The 19931-nt window shown below is 39.2% G+C and overlaps 1 protein-coding gene and 1 long non-coding RNA gene across 3 annotated transcripts in view; both read right to left on the reverse strand.

The window, feature by feature from the left end:
- Positions 1–19931, reverse strand: part of FBXL17 (F-box and leucine rich repeat protein 17) — a 423447-nt gene that overhangs the window by 381586 nt on the left and 21930 nt on the right. For both annotated transcript variants that reach the window (XM_084778112.1, XM_084778113.1), the window contains exon 4: positions 12836–12967. In XM_084778112.1, coding sequence (XP_084634238.1) covers positions 12836–12967 — 132 coding nt within the window. The remainder of the gene's footprint in view (positions 1–12835; positions 12968–19931) is intronic.
- Positions 8016–12825, reverse strand: LOC311595435. Its single transcript, XR_014778444.1, has 2 exons — positions 12587–12825; positions 8016–12506 (listed from the first exon to the last, which is right to left on the reverse strand). It is a non-coding gene; the product is annotated as an uncharacterized lncRNA (long non-coding RNA).

Consider the following 19931-nt stretch of genomic DNA (forward strand, 5'->3'; position numbering starts at 1 on the left):
AGGGTGATGACAGGGTTCAAATATACGTACAAAACCCCACTAGTGAGAACTCTATACACGCTTACAACTAACAGGGTGAGGACTGGCTATTCTAAGATAACATGTAAGCTCTTAGGTACACGTATGTTTTAAAGTACTAAGTGAAGCAGTGTTCCAAGATTCATTATGACGTGATCCGCTGCATGCCAAGCCTCACGAGTATGCACTTTATATCCACCACTGCAGTTGCATGCAGAGCCCAAGGACACTGTGCTGAGGCTTGGTTAACAGTGCTATCACTGAGCACAAAGAGTCGACAAAGTGAGGAGCTATAGTTTCACTGTGTTCTTCAACAGAAAATGACTTCTATATACATCTAGGTAATGGAAATAAAAGATTTAAACACTCAAATTGCCCAAGAACTAGGAGGCAAAGACCTTCTGTACTGCAGTTAGGCTTCCGTTCTGACCCGGAATCCGCGGTAATCAAAGAAAATCAACTTGCCGTGACTCGGAAGGACTACTCCCTCCAGTGCTCAGGCAGGTGTTGAGGGCAGAAAGAGAGCTTATTTTCCACAGCCCTTTACCTTGTTTGATCACTGGTTACTTTTGATCTGACACTGCCCTCTCTCTGGTAATGACTTCCCCCTCATAGGCCCTACCTCACATCTGTCAGGAAGAATAAAGGGCATCAAACTGGGGCCTGACAACGCCTATGGGCCATGCAATGTGTTGCCCACAGAATGCGCCCCGGCTCCCACAATTTTCAATTCAGTTTCTTTTGTTCTGGTAGGTACAGGGTTAGGGTACCAGTGACAGCACAAAGGATTATGCGCCAACTGTGAAGCCAAGCCTTCTTGAATGTGTATCTTTTATCTTTGGTTCCTTGTCTTCTTAACTGCTGCAAGCTTCATGGAGGTTACTATGAAATACATATTCAACAAGTGCAAAGGAAAGTTTGTTTAAATCCCTTTCCAGGACAAAACAAAGGATACAATGTATTGTATTTCAACTCTAAACCTTAAAGGAAAAAGTTTCAGACCCTTATGTGAAGGCAAGACAGCTGCCAAACAGCACTTTAGTATGACAGTAGAATCACCCAATTTTTAGGATTTTGGAGCACTTTGCCTTCATGGCCGAAACACAGAAAGATCTCCCAAAACAATGCATATAGTCACAGAGGAAATCAATCAACTGTAAAAATACATGTTCTCACACTAATGTGGTGTGAGAATAGATTAGGACGGAAAATAAATCCCAGTCTTATTTAAAAAACATCCTGAGTATAAGTATCTTTGAGACACTATTAACAACCATTTCTTTAAAATGAGCAATAAAGAAAATCATCACTCTGATCATGTTTTACTGCAGATTCCTCAAGCCCCATTAAAACATTTTATAAATTCTGAAATATAAATCTCTTTACACATACACACACACACACACACACACACACACACACACACACACACACACACAACAAGCATTATCAGGAATGCACTAAAGGGAAGTATAGGAAGTTTAAAGTTCCTCTTAAAATTACTCAAAGTTAAAATACTACCTTTTTTTCTTCATGAAGAAACAGAACTTTTCTTATCTTTAAGAAGGTGGGAAGAAGCACAGGGCCAACAATAAAATAAACAGGCAAATTTAATGTAGCTATAGTACAGTACTGGAATGAACAGAAAGGAGCCATCAGGGTTAGACACATACAATGAAGAACTGCAGGGTCAGCATTAGAGTAGTTTTAAGTTGATTCTGATGTATGAAAAATGTTACCTTCTACAACAGCTAAAGAATGATAGATAAATTTACAGAAAGGGGAAGGTACCCAGGTCTAAAACGTTAACTTAAGAAATTATGACCATGCGCCCAAGACACTAAAAACTGTTTATTACTGTGAAGGACTAGATGAAAAAATACTTGAACTCTTATACTATCAGTAATTAGCATTTTTATCCTTATAAACAGCCTAAAAACATTATAATTCAAAGTATATTACTAAGATATGATCCTTTTCAGTAGATCTGAAGAAATGAAGAAGACCTTTACATACTTGGACTATTTTTTAAAAAGGAACACAGAGACTATCATGTCAACTGAATTAATTAAAGGATAAAGAGTACAGTGTGCCAAAATCAATAATTTCTCATTTTTTCTTCCCAAGTTACTGAATGTTATTTTATCCTCAGAGAAAGAAAGAAAGGAAAAACAGAGAAAAAAAATGAAGCCTTATTCTACACAAATTATCTGTTTCTGTATTGTTTGGGCCATTCACTTCCTAATAATTGGGTCTACAAACCTATTAAGAGCATATAAGAGAGAGAAAAGCACTGCAAAGTGTTTTATTTATAAAAATGAGGCTATAGATGGCGCAGCAGTGAAGGGTACTGGCTGCTCTGCCACAGGACCCGGGTTCAATTCCCAGCACCAACATGGAGGCTCACAACCATCTTCAACTCCAGTTCCAGATTATCAATGTCCTGTACTGACCTTCTCACATACCAGGCATGCACTTGGTTACATACATACCTGCAGGCAAAACACACACACACACACACACACACACACACACACTCTCTCTCTCTCTCTCTCATCTAAAAATAGCTTTTATAATTCCTGCAAATATTTGAAAGAATATTCTGACTCAGATAAAGTAGTATCTCAAAGTATTTATAATTTGAGTTTCCCTGATGACTAGGGAAATTAAATATTTTTACAAATAGTCACTGACTTTTTGTGTCTCTTCTTTTGAAAATTGGTCAGTTCATCAGATCATTTGTTAATAGGTAGATTGCTTCCATAGTATTTGGTTTCTTTGATCCTTTGTAAATTCTGGGTCAGAGAGCTAGCTAGCCAAGATCCTTTCCCATTCTGTGGGTCATCTCTGCTGACTGTTTCTACGACTGTGCAGAAATGGTTTCATGTCGCAGAGTCCCATCCACTGAGATGTGGGCGGCTGCTGTACTCCTCAGTTGTGGTCAGGAAGTTCCTGCCTACCCCAATGTCTTCACGAGCACTCCTTATGTTTTTGTCTGGTTAATTTTAGTGCTTAGGGTTTTAAATCCAAGACTTCGATCCATTTTTAATTCATATTTGCACATGGTGAAAGATATTAATGCAATTTCATTTCTTTGCAGGTAGATACCTAGTTTTGGCAGCACCATTTGTTTAATAAGCAATCTTTTCCACTGAATCCTTTGTCAAAAGTTAAGTGGCAAAAACTCTGGGTTTATTTCCAGATCATCTGTCCTGCTCCCTTTGTCTACCTGTCTGTTTTGTGCCACTACTGGGCTCTATTTACCACTACAGCCCTACGGCATAAGTGCTCTTACTTCTTAGGATTGCATTGGCTATTTGTAGACTTTTGTGAGTCCTTGTAAATGCCTAGATTTTTTTTATCTAGATCTATAAAATATGATACCAGAACTTTAATATGTAGTGCTAGCTAGCTTTATGTCAACTTGACACGTGCTATAGTCTCCTGAGAAGGGAATCTCAATTGAGAAAAGGCCTGAAAGACTGGGATGCAAGCAAGCCAGTAGGGCATTTTCTTAGTTAGTAACTGATGTGGGAGGGCCCTGCCCATTGTGAGTGTGTCACTCGTGGCTGTTGGTCCTGGATTCTATGAGAAAGCAGGCTGCTGAATAATCTAGGAGACACACACACACACACACACGGAGTAAATCATCACTCCTCCACGGTCTCTCCATCAGCTCCTGCCTCCAGTTCCTGTCCTGTTTGAGCTCCCATCCTGACTTCCTTTGATGATGAAGTGTTACATGGAAGTGTAAGCCAAACAAACCCTTTTCCCCTCTGGTTGCTTGGTCATGGTGTTTCAACAAAACAACAGGGATCTTAGCTAAGACAAATGTGTTACATTAAATCTGTAAATAATTTTGGTACTTTAGTGACTTTCCCACTTTTAATTCTGTCAATCTAGGAACAATTGAAGGCCTTTCCATTCTTTATTCTTTATTCAGTGTGTTTAAGTTTCCATTACATAGGCCTTTCTCTCCTTTGGCTGAATGTATGCCTTAGGTGTGTTGCTATTGGTTTGTTCTTTGGGTTTTGCGGCTGTTGTTTTTAAATTATTATAAATGAGATGGTGTTCCTACTCTCTTTCTCTAAAAGCGCACTGTTGTTGATTCTACACTCTACAACTATATGTAAAAGTTCATTAGATGTAAGAATGTTCAAGGAGCCTCTATTAAGTACAAATTCATACATCTGCAAATACTGTGTGGCCTTTTCCTTTTCTTTTCCTATGTTTACTCCTCATGTTTACACTGTTTGTCTAAGTGTTACAGGTGGAACTTCAGGCTCTCTGCTGGGTCAGAGGGAAGAGTGGGATCCTTGTCTAACCTGAGTTTAGGGGACACAGTCTTTGTTGTATATGCCATCATTGTTTTGAGGTCTGCTCCATCTATTCCTAACATCTGCAGGGCTTTTATGACAGAAGCACGCTGAATTCAGTCAGATGCCTTCCAGTACCAATCTGGTGCCTTTGTGCAGGTTTCTTTATGAACTGTTACATTTGCAGATTTACTTATGTTGACCCAATCTTGCCCCTCGAAAGATGAAGCCCACTTAAGTCATAATGTGTGACATTTTAATGTGTTCCTAAATTTGGCCTGCAACTATTTTGTTGGAAATTTTAGCATCTATGTTCAGAGGCATGCACATCTTCACTCATGCACATGCTGCTTTCTTCACTCCATCAAGGAAATACAAACAAACTAGAAGCCAAATGAATAATGAAAACCTGCCAAGTATATAAAGGGGAATATTATACAACTCCTAAGAAAAAAGAAAAGGAAAAAAAGAGAAATCCAGGAAATTTTCAGGAAAGCGGATGGTCTTATAATGCACACTATTTGATATGAATATAATTGAGTAAATGTCCATGCTGTGTGGTGGAGCATCCTCGGTATATGCCCAGGAGCAGTATAGCTGGGTCTTGACGTAAAGCTATTCCTAGTTTTCTGAGGAAGTGCCAGACCGATTTCCAAAGTGGCTGTACAGGTTTGCACTCCCAACAGCAATGGAGAAGTGTTCCCCTTTCTCCACATCCTCACCAGCATGTGCTCTCACCTGAGTTTATGATCTTAGCCATTCTGATGAGTGTTAAATGGAATCTCAGAGTTGTTTTGATTTTCATTTCCCTGATGACTAAGGACACTGAACATTTCTTTAGGTGCTTTTCTGCCATTAGATATTCCTCTGTTGAGAATTCTCTGCTTGGGTCTGTACCCCATTTTTAATTGGATTATTTGGTATGTTGGTGTTTAGCCAGACTCAGAAAGACACGCATGGTATATACTCACTTATAAGTGGATATTAGCCCAACATAGATGCCTCCTGAGAGAGCTCACCCAGTGGGGGATCAGGACAGATGTTAGGACTCCCAATTCGACTATAGATGGAGAGCTGAGAGTCCTATGGAAAAGTGGGGAGATGAAAGTACCCAGAGGGGTCAGGAGCTCCACAAAGAGACCATCAAGGCCAGTGGATCTGGATCCGGAGGGAGATCTGCACAAATGGATGCACCAACTAAGGACAATGCATGCAGAGCACCTAGACCCCTGCTCATCTCTAGCCCATGGACAGGCCATTCTCCACATGGAGAGGGAGAAGCGGGGACTGCATCTGACATGAACACTGATTCCCACGATTGGTCACTTCCACTTGGTGAGACAACCTTGCAGGCCAACAGAGGAAAGGGATGCAGGCTATCCTGATGAGACCTGATAGGCTGTAGTCAGATGGTGGTTGGGGGAACAACCCCATCAGAGGACTAAGGGAAGGGAATAGGGCAGAAGAGGGAGGGAGGGTGGTCACTGGAGGATATGAGGGAGGGGTTAACAATCAGGATGTAATAGGAGATAGATAGATAGATAGATAGATAGATAGATAGATAGATAGATAGAAAGATAGAGATAGAAAAAGCCCGCTGCTAAAATTAGTTTGAGGCTAGGCAGAGTGATTCAGTCAGAAGCCGAGAGAAGCCAGTTAGAATCAGTCAGCTTGGAGAGGAGTTTGAGGCAGAACAGCTGAGTTGAACCAGGCGATGAGAATTAGAAAAGGCTAGGAAGGCTTAGGAATGGCTCTCATCTCATCCCCTCATCTGAAGAAATAAAAACAAGAATTACATTTGTGGTAGATAAGCCCATAAAAGGAAACTACTAGAAGTTCACATACCTCAGTTAAACTTAGACTTCAGAATGGCTGCTGACTTCCAGGACTTCAGAATGATCACCCTAACTGCACAGAGTTCAGTAATGTAATGACTGGCACTGGGCAAGTGTTCCTTTGAAAGGGTTCCTAAACCTAGATACACACTGGTTTCTCTGTAAATTCATTACAATAAGCAATTTTTATTTTACAAAACAAATTATTTCAAAACAAGAGAAATGTGGACAACTTACAGACCATGAACTGCTAAACTGCACCACCCACAGCAGCAGTGCCACCCACATAGGTTTACACGGGAACTTAACTGGTCAAAAGCCAAGTGTCATAGAGCATGCACGGTTATGTGTGTTTTAAATCATGATGATAAAATCATGGAAAAGCTGCAAACCATGAATTTATAAGCCAGATTAAAATGTAGTTTGTAAACTACATTCAGAGATGTAAATTTAAAGCAAAGGAAAAAGGAGGGAGAGGAGAAAAAGCTAATTCTTCGATTCTTCTGTCTTTAGGCTTAATCACTAAAATAATAATGGAATTAAGTCTCAGATAACCTGCAAACCTTAGCACCTCATTACTGTGAATAAAGAAAAACATTAGCCAAAACTTGCCCCCAGATCCTGATAATACATCTCATTTGCTGACTGGCAAGCTAGAAGGTAGTTGAGGGAAACAAGCGCTCGTAAATGACAGGCTTAATGTGCTCCCAGCATCCCTCTGGCAGCCAGCCTTATAAATTTCTATTTGCCAAGCCTAATGATGTGATTCTTTATCTTAACACACTATCTCCTGGTGCCAGCACTCAAGCACAAAGCAGAGACAGCACTTTCACTCTTGTATCTGTGAGATAATTTGATTTGCTCACACTTTCTAATTTCTTAAAATATGCAATCCTAAAAACATAAATATTACACATTAAATTACACATAAGAAACCATGAAACGACACAAATGGAGGACCTCCAACAACTAGGAGCTACCTAGTGAACTAGGAATTATAAACTCAAGGGAGTAATCTAAAAATTTAACACAAAAATTATTTTAGAGACAGAATTTTAAAACAGTATTTGTAGTGTCCTCTTTTGAGCATAAGCCATGCTGCACTCTCCACACTGGGCTGTCTCTGTTGGAGCTCCGAACACTAAGCTACACTCCTCCGAGGTTCTGCTGGCATCTGGGAACTTCTCATCATCAGTGATGAGTCCCTCGAGTTTATAAACTAATTTTAATATTACTAAACAAATATAATTAGGCAAATAAATCTGCAGGGTAAGAAAATAATGCACTACCAGGAGAAGTTACTTAGTTATTATCCAAGTCACTGCCTGCCCTCCATACAACACTGGTACACAGGGTAGAAATAAACACACACTCATTCCTATTTTCCTAAGCATTTAAAGTAACAGAATAAATGCATTTATATTAACAAGTTATCTGGTACATAAAAAATACTCTTAGAGAAACATGTGTACATTAAAAAGAAAATGACAAGACCTAACAAAGGACATAGACTTACAAAGTTATTCTTAGATTAAAATGGTTCTGTTAAGTAATTTCTACTTTTAATTACATTAATCTTTCAAACAGAATTTTAATAAAATAAAGCCAATTTATGCCAGCATAACTCTGCCATGAATTCTGTAGTCTATTTGGTTAGAACTATATGTGCCGTGCCTCCAAGTACTCCTCAACTTCGCTGACTAACTTGGCTAGACAAAAACAGCACAAAAATTGTATCATTGGTGAAGCAACTAGATTTTTTTAACTTTTACTTATTTTTTTACTCTAAAAACTATTGATTCTGCATCTTTAAACCACAAAGCTATTATTTACTTGATTAAATATATCTTCTTTTTAAAATATGTCTTTCCAAAGTATTTAAAGAAATACATTTTAATAGTATGTTTAATGCAGAAGTAATTCACATGTCACTAAACCAATATTTACTCCATCTGTTTCAAGTCTACTCTTGAAAATGAAAGGATAAAACGGTGATTAGCTATTCCCTGCCCTCAAAAGAAATGACAAGCCACTAGCAGGAAGCACAGCTAAACCACTTGATGAGAGAGTGACCCAGCACTTAGTAAAAATAAGTAGAAACTGAACTTGTCTTTGTACCCTTTGACTGTACCTACAGAAATTCTTTCCTGTAATTTAGACAAATGTTACTGCAATATTGCCATGCCAACAAAATGCAGGACAAAATATAAGTGCCTTCAATTCAGAAATGGATAAGCATGCCTGCTTATGCCATACGACAGGACACCAGCAAATAAAAAGAATTCACAGTGTTCATAGCTAGGCCTCAACAACCTCACTGAACACCAAGCACAGCCCGAACATACACTGTGAGCCCAGACACATAACCATAGACAACAAATATAAATTACATGTGGAGACAGTCAAACACTGTGTTATCCATGTGGACATTAATTTTTTTTAGGTCAGTATTATAGCTGCCTTTGCAAAGAGACAATGTGGGAGAAACAACGCAAATGACAGATTTTAAGTTGGCTTGCTTTATTATTTCAAAAAGCAGCAGAAAAGTCAAAAGAATGTTAACAACTTGTGTGCAGTGGACACAGATTTACTGCTCATTGGTATTCTGTATCCCTTCCCTTCCTCACTCCCAACACCCCATCCTCCTCCTCCTCCCCTCCACCTATACAACAAGATGACACAGAACCAAAGCTGTACAGCACCACCTCTTGGACTTCCCAGCCCCCAGGACCAAGTGCCAGATAAATCTCTGCTTTGACAAATTATTAAGCCATGGATATTATATTACAGCAGAAGAAAATGACTAAGACAATGCTCTAACTAAATACAAGTTTAAAATAGCTCGGAGGGAAATATCCGAGGATTGAAAGGCGATCACTAGGAGAAGGACAGAAGGACAGTATCTGCTGGACTCTAAGCATACTTGAATTCTTCAAACCTGCTCCGAGAGTACACACGAGGTTTACAGAAATGCAAAATGCATACACGCGAACAGTTGTCTCACTCAAAAGTGAGTGAAATGTAAACTCATTTTTTAAGAGTCCACAATGAAGTAGTCCTCTACTTTTTCACATAGCTCATTTGAGACTTTAGATGTCAAATAACTGTCATAATTTTACATATGATTAGCTTCTAATAAACATAGAAATCCTTCTCCAATTTTCAATTTTGTTCTACTTAAATCAGAACCCCAAATAAGAATATTCAAGTCTCTTTCTGCTTCACATACAGAGGCAATTTCAACTTGTAGCATTCTTCATGCCATTAGTGTTTCATATGGCACAAAAAAGTTATATCCCATTAATACCACCTAAGAGATAACATTTTAAATGAAGCCTCAGATCAGCAGAAACTGTGTGAGTATTACATCTTTATAGCTGCATCAAGGATGAAAAGGCTGCCAGTGTAACACATAGCGAGACAATGCTGCCACCTAAAGGCCAAGGCTTATCATCAAAGATGCAAGCTCAGGCCACTAAATCAATTAAGTGCGGTGATTCCCGACTACACAGGAGCTTTCACAATCTTTTAGAGAAGATACAACTTATTAAGAGATCAGAATAGCAGAGTTTATTTGAATACTGGTCAAAGCACAGGTCAAACTCCCCCAGCTCCCTCCCTGACCACGGTTCTTTGGTAAGTGCCTCCATTCGTAGCTAATAAGATTGATTGGCAAGTGACCAGTATGCCTGTCAAAATGAACAGTTGACTACTTACATACTTCGCTTCATTACGTGAGTGTGTTTAAGGCCTCTGGGAAGTCAGGTGTCGGGGATTCAATCACCCAGCAGCGCTCAGTGTGCTCTGACTCTCCTCCTAAGACCTTAATGAAAATTATGTTGGCTTCTCTTTGAGGTTTATCAAAACACTTAAAATCCCCCATGAAATAAAAACCCAATCCAGGCCTGATTCCCTTTGGATTTAAGTATATGGCACATTTTCAATGTAACACAACATGGACAAAACTAGAAGAAAATAAAGCAGGCCCTCCCGGCACGAGCAGGGACACCTTGGAAAGCCATTAGCTAAATCCTACAGTGACGAAGAAGTACTTCTTTCTCTGTGCTCACAGAGCAAGAACACAGTATTAGTCTAATCAACAAATGTTCCTACTAACACCCAGAAACTATTTAAGATAGGGTTGATACCCTTTAATTTATGTTGTGGCCATGGATACCAAAGCTTAATGAATTCATTTATGATGAAATATGAACTACCTCAGGCTCCTAGTGTATCTTGAGTCAGTTTGCACTAAGCAATTTGAGAGTATTTATTATGCTACTTAATCTTCAACTATAACCTGAAAGACAAATATCAATATAACACATTAGCAAATGAGTTTAATGAGGTTTGATGACCTTTAGTAATTTTCTCAGGGTCATAATGCAAGTGAGAGTCAAAACGTCAGTCTACCTCCCCAGAGACCCTCACTCCCCACAAGCGCATACACCCTCAAGTGCCTACACTCATACTAACTCTAAAGAGAACCGTCACGTACTCTTTGCTGTGTATTTTCAACGTAAAACCATATTTTACAGGAATAAAAGCACTTAATTTTAATTCACAGTGCTTCCATTTTTAAATAATTTTCATGGCAATGCTTCAAAACCTCTTCCATAACTGAAGTTCACACATGTCAATCATTTTATTACATTTTAAAAACACACAGGCCCTCCTTGAGGACTAGCATTCATGGTGCCAGGAAGTACAAGAAAGCTTCTGAAGGCAGGAGGAGGCCAACAGTCCACTCGCTTGTGACATCGACGAGCCGCATCAATGACCAGCATGGCGTGACCCCACGGCTGCAATCGTGGCACACTGCCACCATCGGTGGTGAACCCCGATCTCTCGGTAAGAGGGAGACCAACCATGTCTATTACAGAACACTGAGTGAACCACTCAGCACAGGTGACATCATGGCTACAGGAGGAGAGTCTAAACCCTAACAATCTATACATACTTGTCCTTATAACCAGATACATATAGTCTTCACGCCTCACTGGGGGAACTTCTCTTTGCAAGAGAGACCACTACAAAAAAATCCACAACCAACCAAAAGGCATCTGTGAGGCCAGTCCCGACAGCTACATTTACAAAGCACTGCCTCACCTAAGGCTCAGGGACCACTGCAGGAGAGGGGATGGAATGACTGTTAGGAGACGGAGGGTCAGGAATTTGCTGTGACACTGTGTCTCCTAGTAACCTCAGAAACTAGACCCATAAAACCTAACCAGTGTGAGTGCCCAAACATGAGCTGAGCGATGATGACACCAAGAGACATGCCAAGCTGAGCAGGGGAAAGCCCATCAGGCCCCACGCGACACAAAGAACTACAGACAGCTGAGGACAGCTGGGAGCAGGAAAGGCGGTCTTCTCCAGGGAAGAGCACACCAACTGGTCACCCAATGCCAAGTGGACTGTGTAGAGAACACACATACAAATAACCACACAAACTGAGCAAGTTGTATTTATAAACATACATGTATATAATAATTAGTGAAAAAAAGGCCATGAATTCAAAGGAGAGTGGGGAAAGGCATATAGGAGGGTTTTAACAAAGGAAAAGGGAGAGAGAAATGTTCTAATTATAATCTCAATTTTTTAATTAAAAAATTTTTAACTGACAAAGGCAACAAAAATGTTTATATTTTGAGATGCAAGTTTAAAAGTAAGTCTTTTTTATAAATACATTATTTTTAACCCTGGAAATTCCCACTGGCTATTCCCTGGCAATAACATTTTCTGGTAACTGATATGATTTCCTTAACAGTTAAAATTAAATGGCTTTCAGTTTCATTCAGCCATAAGTAGAACTGAAATTCAGATACAAGCTACAGCATAAAATAAACCTAAAAAAATACAAAAGAGCACGTACTGTGTGATCTCAATCCTACAAAATGTCTAAAATTAGCTAATTCATGAAAACAGGAAATAAATTAGCAGCTACCAGGTGCTAGAGAAAGGGAATGAGGGAAGAGGGCTAATGAGCAGAGGTCAAGCTGATAAAGAAAATGTTATATCATTAGATGTTGGTGATGGCTGCACAGCTTTATGGATATACTAAGAGCCAATGCATCTTATGTGACTACATCCTAAAAAAAGACAAGTGAGTAGTGCATTAATACACAGGGGGCACATAGGCATGTGCTTAAAACATATCAAGATCATGTACTAGATGCTATCTTTTCACCATCCTAAGTAAAAAGCTCTAATATGAATGTACACATATCTGGGCATTAAAATATTCTTAATCTAGAATCATTATAATTCCTAGAGAAACCACAGAACTCCAACAATGACCAGGTTGTGCTAACGAATTTTACCTATTCCAATATACCTGAGTTCATGCACTGTCAGAACTCTTTGTAGACACAGCAGCATACATTAACGAAGAAAGCTGAAAGCCCTGCACCATACCTGAGTTCATGCACTGTCAGAACTCTTTGTAGACACAGCAGCATACATTAACGAAGAAAGCTGAAAGCCCTGCACCATACCAAAGCCCCTGTTCACACAGAGGACCCCACCATAAAACAGTTTGGAGATTTCTGCTGTTCAGTGAGGAGTGTTTGCCACTTGATAACCAGAAGACAATTTGTCAACAGAGTCCAAGGAATTCACAGGGCAGGAGCCAACGAACGGCATGCATAAAACCGGGGTACTTACTAGTTTGTTTTCCTGCATGTATATTCTCTGTAACTTCAGGCAGCCCTTAGCTATGACCGTCATGCCTTCATCTGAGATCTTGTAACACTGGCCAAAATGGATATCTTTCAGTTCTCTGCATTTTGAGCCCAGCTGTAAATAAAGAGATTTGGCTCAGTGCTCGGAAAACAGCCAAGGCAACATATTTCTACTTCACGCAACACTTTAAAGAAGCCATATCACAGTTAAAGAATGATTTGTCAATCACTTCTAAAGTAGCATATAAAAACAAAGAGACTAACGTAAAACAGTAATTTATAAACATCTACCTTCTCACATACTTATTTCAACTACACCACAGAACACCTAAATAGACTTTTAACAGTTTTAAGTTCACACTTTCACTTCTCTAAGTCTTAATAGCGCTATGTAGATGGGGGGAACCTAAGTAAATAAATTAGTGCAGTCATAAAAAACAGTATTATATAGCTATTAGAAACTGGGATATCTGAAAAGTAAAAATATGAAAAGTATATACACACTTTTCCAGCAAAATATGTATGTGCCTTTAAATGACTATACACACATACAGAAAGATGTCACCACATACCAACATGCAGCCAATTGGCTTTGACTAGTAACTGCATAGAGGGTTAACCCTCTAGCTCACTCTTTATTAACTTACTCTTACATTAGTACACAGAGTACTGTTTCAGGATGGGATTTTCAAAGGCAATTTGTTTTGGTTGAGTCCCCTCCCCATGTCCCTTCACCTTCCTCCGCCACCTCTCTGCTTTCCTGCCACACGGACTGCCCCTCCAGCGCCTTTCAAGTTTCTCAATCTCTGCCCATTCCCCTCCCTTCCCCGCCTCTGTGTCTCTGCTGTCTCTGCTCTGTCTGTCTTTCTGCCTCTGTGTGCGTGTGTATGCACACGTATGCATGCATGTGTATTAAAAGATAAGATTCACATGAGACAGGATATAGTATCTTTGGCTTTCTATCGGCCAATTAGCTTAAAAGAATAATTTACAGATGCAAGTTCCTGCAAATTACAAAATTTCATCTTTCTTTTCAGCTAAGCAAAACGCCACCGTTCGCATCCTACTTTTATTATCCTTTCATCTATGAAGAGACATGGAGGCTGGTTCCACATCCTTGCTAATGAACAAAGCAGCAGTAAGTACGAATGAGCAAGTATCTCTGTGGCAGGACATAGAGCCCTAAACTCAGGAGATGGTATGGATAGGTTGTATCATGGACCTATTTTTAATTTCCCTGCACAAAACCTCCATAAGACTTCCAAAAAATGTCGTGCTAGTTTATACTCTCATCAGAGTGACAAAGGCTCTTCTTTCCCCTCATCCTCATAATCAAAAGTGATGGCAGCTCTTCTGAGTGGGGTGAGGGAATTTCAAAGATATTTTAATTTGCATCTCCCCAATGACTAGGGATGCTCAACACGTCTGAATACTTCTGAGCTGTTGGTGCTGTATCTGAGAATTGTTGTTTCACTATCTCTTATCATTTTATTTTAGAGGGAGTATTTAATTTTTGCAGTTACTCATAAATTCTAGGTATTAGCTCTTGTCTGAAGAATAGCTGGCATAGATTTTATCTTCTTTTGCAAGCTGCCTGTTCATTCTGCTGACACTTTTAATTTTGTGTAGTCCCGTTTGTTAATTGTTGGGGTTATTTCCTGTTCAGGAAGTGCCCTCCTCCACTGTGTCTTTAAGTGTATTCTCCGGCAGTTTCAGGGTTTACATTAAGGTTTTTAATCCACTATGAATTGACTTTTGTACAATGTAAAAGACATGGATCTTAATTCCATTCTTCTCTTGAACAGCGCCGCCACATTCACTGTATGTGTCTTGACACTTTTGTCAAACTTGAGGTGTGTGGGTTTATTTCAGGGTCCTCTATTTTTGTCAAAGTATTTTGTGGTCTTGACACTATAGGTGGGTAGTAGAATTTTGAGGTCAAATATTAGAATACCTCCAACTGTGTTCTTCTTCCTTAGGAATTCTTTGGGTTGTGTTCTCTAAGAGTTCAATTTTTTAAAATGTCATTGGAATTCCAATGGGGTCTGTATCAAATCTGCATATTAACTCTGGTAATACAGCCACTTTCGTAACATTATTATTGCCAGTCCAGGAAAACCTTGCTGTTGTCTGATATCATCTTTGGTTTCTTTTTTCAGTGTCTTCAAGTTTTCTTTGTAAAAGTCTTTCACCTCCTCAGTTAGGTTTACTCATGGGTATGTTTTTTCTTAACTGATTTATTAAAGAATGTTTTCACTATATAGGAAAGTCACTAACACATGTCTGTTGATTTTGTATTCCACAACTTTACTGAAAATATATATTAGATCTAAGAGTTTTCTGGTAGAGTCTTAAGTATAGATTCGTGCATATATGAATAAAGATAATTTGGCTTCTTTCCCTCCTGTGTTTACCCATTTTATGTTTTACATATTCTAGTTAAAACATCAAGAGCACTGTGCTGAAGAGTCGCAAGGGTAGTCCCATTCGGTGTACTGTTGGCTACAGGCTTGGCTGATGACAGCCTTTAACTGTTTTATGGTGTGTTCCTACTGTTCCTAGTTTCTCAAGGACTTCCATCATGAGGGCATGCTATACACAGTCACATGATCTTTGGAGCCTATGGAGATGGTATGTAATGTCACTCCTTGTCCTTACTTGTACTTAAGTGAATGAGTAAAATACTAACCAAAGCTGTGCGTGCAGAACACTTCCTAAGACTTTTTTTCTCCCCAGTGCTGAAGACTTAACCCAGAGGCTGTGCATGCACTACACTAGTACTCTACCACTCAGCCACATCCCTAGCCAAAAGAGGTTTCTTTAAAATGGACAAACACAGGAAGCCATGATTGCTGCTTTATATACCTTTATATACTTCTATGTCAGAGTTAATTCAGATTTCAAAACTAAGTCTATGCATAGAAAAGTAGGCAAGGAAAACAAGAACATGAATTGATTTTCATACCATCATCTACCTAAGTTCAAGTCTTTCCCTCACAATATGAGCAACTATAACACCAGCACAGTATGGTAGCAAAATTAATGATATTGTACATAACACAACCTAAACATAATTTGAGACATTGCTGCTATTGTAAATACCTAGAAATATAACTTTCATTATTATTCATGATGGTCATTAATATCAGCAGTCAAATCCCATGTAATTCATCAGAAGAGGAGGTATATTTCGAGAACTTACACATAAGAAAGCCAAATCCAAACCAACATTTAGAACTCTGAGTTGGCACAAATGTGTCTAAAAGAAGACAAAAATAGGACTATTCAAAGCAGGCTAAGTATTACTTTAACCTGCAGACACCCTCCCCATTACTTTCTACGTGGACCAAGCTCCTGGTTCACAATGGCAAAAGACTGGCATTCTCTGGCTAGAGTAAAGCCCACGGTTCAGGTATTTGGGAGTGGAGGACAGAGTTCGGATTCTGGCACTAAGAGCAGAGACACCTTGCTGATAAATCTGAGATCAGTGCTATAGCACTGGAGGAACTTTTAGAAATCTATTAAGTGCTCCAAACTGAAAGGGCCACGTAAATCATCACACACTCCCACAATCCCAGCTATAAAGCAGGCTCTCCAGGCTTCCAGGAAAAGTCAGTAATACAAAGGAGTGGATTAAGAACGCCTCAAACTTCTTAACAATAGTAAAAGAAAGACCCGGAGAAATACCAGTGAATCCTGAATGACTGTTTTTCTAGAATAAAAATATACACTCAAGACTTTAATTAAGCCTGATGGTACAATTAAGAGGTTTTAGGTCATTGTTGTTGTTGTTGCTGCTGCTGCTGCTGTTTCCCAGATACTTAAGTTCTCATAATAATAATAATAATAATAATAATAATAATAATAATAATAATAATAATAATAACAACAACAACAACAACAACAACAACAACAACAACAACTTTCGCCATGCACTTTTAGTAAGGATGCCTTTTAAGCATATACTCTATAAAACATGAGGTGAAATCAAGGCAAGACAAGGCAAGAAAAAAAAAGAAGAAGAAAAAAGAGAAAAAAAAAAAAAAGACAAGGCAAGAAGACATAACAACCAGGTAAGAGGAACCAACATCAAGATGAAAAGAACTATGAATTATGCTGGCATCATATTAAGATGACATATTGATGACACAGCCCATATACATGAGAAGTCCAGGTTAAAGTCTTCAGAGTATGCTAGCCAAGCTGAAGACGGCGCCTCCAATCAGCGGCAGCACATCAATGCCCTCAGGCAACAAGGAAACCATTGAGCTCCACTACTGAGTGCTGAACATAAAACTAAAGAAGGAAAATTACAATCAAAGCAAAATGCTATGGAGATAAGAATGTAGCACCTGGTTATAAAATGAGAACAGCTAATACTCATTTAACAGAACTCAGTCACAGGATGAAAGGATAAAAGCCAGTGAAAGATGAGTAATAGAGCTGAATTCTCATCCTCTGGGAAAAGGAAGCGGCCGTCTACCTGAAATGCATTAACTATAAAAAGCAAATAAGCAAATAAACAAGGTAGAGAAGGTGTTTCCTCCCTCTGGAGGAAGTCCAAGCACTCTACTTCCTAGTGTGTACACTGATCACTCTCTATCTAATAAAGGAGACATGTTCATTTCACCTCTACATACTTTACTCTTAGGAACAGACTGCCCCCAAGAAACAAGCAGGCTTGATTCCACTGACTGGGGCTCCTCCGCTGGCCTGTGCTAACCAGCTATGACTAAGGCAGATGGCTAAAGGCTGGAGTCACATTAACAAGCCCACTTTGCTCTGGTAGAGGCGATGTCCTCTACTTAAAAGTTTCAGAGTAATAAATTTGGTGCATTTTACTGTTTCTTTATTTCATTCTCAATCTATTTAGAGGGCAACAAAGGACAGACCTGCCTGTAACTTCAATATTTAGTGCATCCAGAAAGAACAAGTAAAATGCCTTACATCTAAAGGAGTGGCTAGGGCCTTGATGGGGTCTTAAACACCAGTGTGTGGTGACAAATTGGTGAAACTTAAGGCTCAAATAGAGCAGGAACCTTGTTGGCATAAGGTTATTGTATTATTTAAATGCTGATTTCTGTACCTCCAGTATCTGGTTGCAAACCTTGTTCTGAGGATTTCCTGTCTATATTTTGTATAAATTCTGCTCCCCAATTGTCCCGCTGAAATTTCAATAAAGCAGCTTACAGCCAATCAATGAGCAGGGGAGAGAGTAGGGCTGGACTTCCTGCCATCAGGGGAGGAGGAGTTAAGAGAGTAAGTAGAGCATTCAGCAGGGGACTCGGCCCCAGGCAGCCATGCAGGAGACATGAACAAGAGTCAGCTGGAGCAAACGAACTCAAAGGCAAGTGACTTGGGGGTTTTGGCAGAGATGAGAGTCAGGATAACGTGGAGGGTCAAGAACAGACTTAAAATGCTCAATATTGTGTTGTAAAGTTTTATAAGCAATTATAAAAGAGTCTCAATTATTTGTGTTTTATAAAAAATAACTCCAACAGAATATGGAGGCAGGAGCTGATGCACAGACCGTGGAGGGTGCTGCTTACTTACTTGCTCAAGACTTGCTCAGCCTGCATTCTTACAGAACCCAGAACCACCAGGCCAGGGGTGTCCCCACCCACAATGGGCTGGACTCTCTCCCACTGATCGATCACTAATTGAGAAAATGTCATACAGTCTTACCTACTTACAGTCCAATCTTCTGGAAGCATTTTCTTAAGTGAGGTTTCCTCCTCTCAGATGACTATAGGTTGTGTCAAACTGACATAAAGTTAGCCAGCGCAACCCCTAAATAAAGCTTCGTCTAGACCATCCAGGAAAACTGGGGGTTCCACCATAGTGTGCATAAACAGTTAAGAGTATGAGAGAGAAAGCTGATCACCCAGCACTCACTATAGCTATTAATGAAACCAGTTCTGCTTTCTAGTCTTCTGGGTCCCAAGAGCGTAAGAAATGAAGCAAACGAAGAGTCAGCATTCCTCTTGTCCATGAGAGAAACAAGGGCGCAGAACAGTGATTTCGTTAAGGAAGGCTTATCACTTAGAATAAGCAAGCCACGGAGGAGCATCAGAGGACAGCACGCACGTGTGGAAGCAGGGCATCTCTGCACATTCCTCACATTTTTGCTAGGAATATAACATTTCATTTTTGCTTTTTTTTTTTTTTAAGTCTTTTTAAAATGTACAAAGGGGCCTAGGGACCAAACAGATGGCTCACGTAAGGTATGCACAACTGGTCCTCACCACCCAAGTTTGATCTCTGAGACCCACATGGTTGGTGGGAGCTCAAAGAGCAACACCCCCACAAGTTGTCCTCCAACATCCCCATACATGCTACTATGCACAGACAGACAGATGATAGATAGATAGATAGATAGATAGATAGATAGATAGATAATTAAATTTATATGTGCATAGAATATCCATAAAAATTAAAGCTTATGAAATTTTCAACTGATTTTAAAAAGATTTTAAGTAGAAAAAAACTGTATCTTGAGAATTTTAAGTTGAGAAAAAGAAAAATTACTTCAAAGCAGTAATTCAGAAATGTAAGAGGAAAACATCACAATAAATAACTAAGAAAAAACTACAATAACTTCAAACAGCACAAAGTTCACTTTAAGAAGTTACCAGGAATAAAGTAGGGAATAAATAATGAAAAGGTGGCAAAATACAGCAAGATGTCATAATAATCAATAGTATACAACTAACCATAAAGTGTCAGAATGTGTTCAGCAAAAGCTACAGGAAAAAATGAATGAATTCATTGTGGTGGTTAGGGATATTAATATCTTCCTGCCCCAAATTAACAGATCTTCCAGAGAAGACAAAACAAAAACAAACAAAGAAGCAGTGAGGATGTAAGCTGAACTAAATTAAACTACACAATCAATTGAGTAAATAAAATGGATTATCTACAGACCATCTCACTCATCAGGACAAGGATACAGATTCTTAGAACGTTCTCTCAATCACAAAAGCAAAGTTAACAAAGCTAAACAGATAGATAGATCCATAGATAGATAGATAGATAGATAGATAGATAGATAGATAGATAGATAGATAATAGATGACAGC

The sequence above is a fragment of the Acomys minous genome (genome assembly GCF_964271855.1).
Source record: "Acomys minous genome assembly, chromosome: 4".
NCBI classification, from domain to species: domain Eukaryota; kingdom Metazoa; phylum Chordata; class Mammalia; order Rodentia; family Muridae; genus Acomys; species Acomys minous.